At 49.7% G+C, this 5,264-nt stretch overlaps 1 protein-coding gene across 1 annotated transcript; it reads left to right on the top strand.

The window, feature by feature from the left end:
• Nucleotides 1-509: 509 nt before the first annotated feature.
• On the top strand, nucleotides 510-2,597 carry N656DRAFT_847794 (uncharacterized protein). The gene is made up of 7 exons (XM_064819275.1): nucleotides 510-1,095; nucleotides 1,174-1,210; nucleotides 1,302-1,396; nucleotides 1,477-1,645; nucleotides 1,701-1,808; nucleotides 1,879-2,061; nucleotides 2,135-2,597. The coding sequence occupies exons 1-7, from the start codon at nucleotides 976-978 to the stop codon at nucleotides 2,488-2,490; spliced, it is 1,068 nt and encodes a 355-aa protein (XP_064667008.1). The 5' UTR covers nucleotides 510-975; the 3' UTR covers nucleotides 2,491-2,597.
• The last annotated feature ends 2,667 nt before the right edge of the window (nucleotides 2,598-5,264 follow it).

Below are 5,264 nucleotides of genomic sequence, written 5' to 3'. Positions count from 1 at the left end.
GGAAGGCTTAACTAGGGAAGTGTGTTGGAAATGAGGCCCTAGATTTGATGCCTTAGTTGGGCCTAGTGCGCCCCTAAGAAAACTCTGCCCCCTGCGCTTAGAAACGCTATAATAGCTACTATTATAAAGCTAACTTACTACTCTTCTATAGTACGAATCTATCACTACTTCTTGCTCTCTGAAGCTCACTATTGGCCCTGTTGAGTAGCGACATCGCTGTATTACCTCGGTAAGTAACCGGCTTAGCTATTTCCAACAAAAGCTTAGTGCGCCTTGCATCTATGGGGCGGAAAATACATGCAGTTTGTAGGCCGTTGTAATAGCAATTGAGGCCGTCGTAATAGCAAAATCGGGGAATTGGAGGTAATGTTATATGAAACTGTGCGTTCATCTCACAAGGTGCCGACCTACCTACCTTACCCATGTTGGTTGATAAGGGCAGAAAAGATGACCACCTCGGCAGTGGCACAGCTGCTTAGGTGGGTACCATTCGATAGGTAGGTAGCGAACCGACATTGACATGAAGCTGCCAACCTGGAAGGTACCTTAGGCTGCCGTCTGGATGCTCTTGCCGCTCTACACCGCGGTCTTGCAGGACTATGCCTTCCCACTCCTATCAAACAAGTTCACCAACCGCCAGCACCAGGCCCCAATGTCTGGCCCAGATGGGAGGGCAGATGCGAGGAGTTTCGCCTCCATCCCTTGCCGTCTTCAATTTGCTACTGGGGGTTTGTGTGCCACATGCAGCTCGGGCCGTGCTCATTGAAACTCAGGTATTCTGTCCTGATAAACATGACACTTACGGCATTCTTTAACTTGCAGTGGGGAGTTGCAAAGGCATTCTTACCGCTCCTGTCTTGAACAGTTGAACTTAGGTTGTTCCAGTGTAGTTTGCTTCCATCCCACCATGAAGACCCCTTGCATCCGATATCCCTCTGAGCGCATCGATATGGCCGGAAGTCTACAGCCGACCATATGGGGCTTGGGCATATCCTTCTCCATCATCGCTATTGTGGCCGTCATACTTCGGTTTGTCGCTCGCGGATTAATGGCCAAAAGTTGGGATCCGATGACTGGACCATTGTCATTTCCCTGGTACGGCATGCTCAATCCCATCCAATGTCCATGGCCATTGATCGGCTCCTTGCTAACACACGGACGTACACTTTCCAGATACTCGGGCTTGGTGTCACGATAGACATTCTCATTAGTGAGCTACAATGCGAACTTGGAACCTCCAATCCAGGCTTCGATCCACCAGCACATTATGACTCTGACCAGACCATTTGCGACTTTATCAGTGACCCAACTCGGCGGTCTCGGAACCCATACAGAGTATGATAGTGACGGAAATCCTGTCAATCCGGGCCCTGAAGCCACCGTAATCTTTGGGAAAGTAAGTACTCTTGCCTCTCTGTGCACAACGACGCTGCTCCGTGATTTGAATACTGATTGTACATTCGCTACCTTACGCAGACAATATACGCGCTTCAGGTCCTAACCTGGCCGGCGGTGGGCATGACCAAGATCAGCGTCCTTTTGATGTATAAACGTATATTCAGCACGCCCAAGATCAAGACGATGACCTGGATCCTGATTGGACTTAACGTTGCTTGGACACTAACGTTTATATTTGCACTTATGTGCACGTCCGCCTTTTGCTACGTATGTTGGATACGCAGCTGACTGGAATGTTCTAGTCTCCTGCATGCCGATTGCCTCCTCGTGGGATTACACGCTGGACTTCACCTGCGTCGACCTAAAGGCACTCTTCACTACCGCCTTGGCGACAGACGTCGCCACGGACTGTAAGCCCCACGAAAGAAGAAACACTACGTCTGACGGTTTGGGTGGTATTTCAACTAACGCGTGAGCTAGTCTTGGTCCTACTGTTGCCACTATACAAAGTCTGGCAGCTGCAGATGCCCCTCGCGCGGAAGATTATGATCATGGGCATCTTCCTCCTCGGTATCTTGGTCAGCGTCGTTGGCCTCGTTCGAATCCACTTCTTGACCCAAATTTACGCCGTCCTCGAGCAAACCCGTGAAATGGACACCACTTGTATGTTGCTCCGAATCATGAGACATCCACGCCCACGGCAGCCAGACCAATGTAAAGCTGACATAGATCTTAGGGCTCTACACCCCAGTCTACTACTGGACCATTATCGAGACCAATGTCGGTGTGCTGAGCGCTTGTCTTCCCACCCTCCGTCCTGTGCAGGAGCTCCTCACCCGTCACGTGAAGCTTTCCTACCTCAACCTTCAGGGCTCGCTTACGCGTCTTCTCCCATCGACAGTCGGAAGACAGAGCGACATTGGTCTCGGCTCGATGGAGGCGGGATTCAAGTCGGCTGGGAGTGAAGCGTCTCTCAATAGAACCAGGTTAGAACCAGGTAACCAAAGGCCAATCGTCGCCTACACTTGGAAGAGGAGGACCTCGGCAGGCATTCCTTCTTGTTCTTTTAGGGCCACTGCCTCTCGTTATTGAGGATAGCTATAGTCGTTATAGAGCTCGGTACCTGAGTACAGAAATCTCTTAGTGCTAGTTGTATCGAGATCGGGACAAATCCTTCAATATCAGTTGTTCATTCCACGATACATGTACACACCGTAAGACTTGTTGGTCCAAGGATAGCCTGTCTAAACCGTAGAATCCGCTGCGCGTTGGCAACATTACGCTGTTATATTCTGAGGAAGATGGGACAAAACTTGCTTAAAGGCTTCGAAACTAGGTAGGTAGGTATATACGCTACTTGATAGAATGACGACCTAGATGTCAACAAGTTACTCGGATCAAGTTCTCAAGTAAGTCGTGTGAGCCAACTTAAGGTGCCTAGGAACATGGGTACCTGTATTCCAAGTTACCTACCAGGAGGGCTTTTCTCTGCCATCACTGACAACAATATGTTCCAGTACGGGGGCCATCAGTGTTCGTCTTGCCTGCACCAGACTTGAATGCCAAAGCGAACGGTAATGTTGCCAGTGATGACAGAAACCCCCTATCTCTGCTATGTAGTAGGAGCCAAACCAGTTCAGTATGGATTGAAGTCAAACTTAAGTTGATAGGAGGTGCGAAGAATCCGATGAGGAGACTGGAGCTGAAGGATCGGACTCTGAGGAAACCTACGAAGTTAGATGGCAAGCCAGAAACCTACCTAGGTGCTTACATGTATCTATCCGTAGTTGATCCAGACCCGGGAGACTGCAGTGGAGTCTCTAACATATACTAACACCACAGTAGACCGTTAAAGGGATTCAGCTCAGGCTCTCATCCACTATGACATCCAACTAATGCAAAGCGAGGAGGACAGTATTGAACGGGGTGAAGTGCTCTACCATGAGCCAGAGGGCTGGGCTCAGGAGGCCTGTTCAGGGGCCCAGCCTAGTGTGGTTGTTATTGTGCAGAGCGTCTTCGTGGGTCAGGGGTTAGGTTGCGTGTGGTTCAGGGGGGTCGTACATGGGTTCCTTTCCCGCCGCGGCGCAGGTCCCAGTCCATGAGCCCCTGACAGGAGCAGGATAAATAGTCTTCCACAGTCGCCCTTCTCCTAGGGGCACCTAGCAAGCTCTTTTCCTCCTTTCTTTCTTACCACTTGATCAGACGCACGGCCTACGGCTGTGGCCCTCTATACCGTGGAGGGGGATTGGGGGAGGGTATTGGTTTTGGTTCTGGTCTATGGTCTCTGGTCTCTGGTACGTGGTTTCCTTTGCTTGGCTTCCTCCTCTATTTGTGGGTCCAGTTGTAGGTTGGATTTCTCACCATGTTCAGTATAACAACAAGCTGAAGCCCAGATAGGTAGCGCCCTTATAATTGAAGCACATCGGTAGTACTACCTTCGTTTGACAGCATGCTGCAATTAATGGATGTCTTACAGGCTTGCATCATTCAAACTTAGATCTCAAAGTGTTCTGACCGGAATGCCAGGGACCACTTTCTCGCTGGTAACATACTAGTATATCGATATGTGTCTTATTCAGTTATAGATATAAGTTGAGAAGCTGCTGCCAGGATAGCTGAGCCTAGCTACTATATACGAGTATGCTAGTATAGCACCAGACCCCTTTTTCTGTGGCCTTTCGAGCCGGGACCGCTAATCACTGTTGGTCTTTTCGTCCGCTTCGGAAACAGATTGCCATGTGATTCATCTAAAATTAGGAGTCACATAACGTCAAGCCCCTTGAAGCATGTTGGGCCTGCGTCTCTATAATTCCCGCCGAGCATAATTCGGCGCCGGCCTACAGAGCGGTTCCGTGGCCCGGATCCAACTACACCCGGCCGGACCCGACACCCAGGGTACTCCTACCGACACCTTCTGTAACTACTCTACCCATTAATGCATTTCAGTCCCGTAAGCTGCTGTCAATATTTGCCTAGGTGCATACTAGTCGGTGTAAAGTAGGTCGTCCGTCTTGCCTGGTATTCATCTGCAGTGACTTACGTTGCTTCAAGTCCCGTTCCTGGTACATGTATATATGTAATGAATATGTCGTACTGGCGCGGGTAGATTCTGACAGCCAAAAGACAGCTTGTACGGCAGCTTCCGTGGTCCTCATGTAAGTTCCCGGGACAGACTTGACATCAACCTGACACTGGGTGAGGACGGCAGGCTTAGTTCAAACGTGTCCTCCCTTATATATCTGCAGGCACCCGCTTGCCGAGCCATTCTCGTTCATACTATCTCCTGACTAACCATTCACTCCCGTTCCGAGTTTCCGAATTAGTAGCATGTGCACAACAGTCGATTGTGCTGCCAATTGAACATGTTCATGCAACATCCCAGCTTGCCTGTATGTACCTTAGGCATAGCATCGGCAAGCTGCAGGACGCGAAACATCCTGTCAACGCCGCTTCAACTTCTGGCCGGGACATTCCACGTTCCAACAACTTGCATCACCAACGTGCCGTCCCGTGAATCCATCATTCCTTCTATGAATAAGTACCTCGCGATGACTCAAGAAGACGGGGATATTGAAATGATGAGTCAAATCGGGCGAACTCACTTACCGTCCCATCTCACAGAAAAACATCATGATTGCCATGACGTCGTGCAACCAAATAGCCCTCGGAAGGCATCAAACAAGAAGGGCTTGTGACTACTACTGTATAGTACCCAATAGGTACTAGTAAGGTACAAACACAAAGCAAAAACCGTTGTGTAACAAACGCACTCACTCGTACGGAGAATTGTAGATGTGATGGCACAAGGGCATCACGTGTAGATAGGAGAATATCATGAACAACCTGAACTTCGTGCTTGAGGTGGC

Source organism: Canariomyces notabilis (genome assembly GCF_033297395.1).
Source record: "Canariomyces notabilis strain CBS 508.74 unplaced genomic scaffold N656scaffold_25, whole genome shotgun sequence".
NCBI classification, from domain to species: domain Eukaryota; kingdom Fungi; phylum Ascomycota; class Sordariomycetes; order Sordariales; family Chaetomiaceae; genus Canariomyces; species Canariomyces notabilis.
The sequence above is the reverse complement of the archived record's forward strand: the minus strand, read 5'-3'. Positions and strand labels throughout refer to the sequence as shown.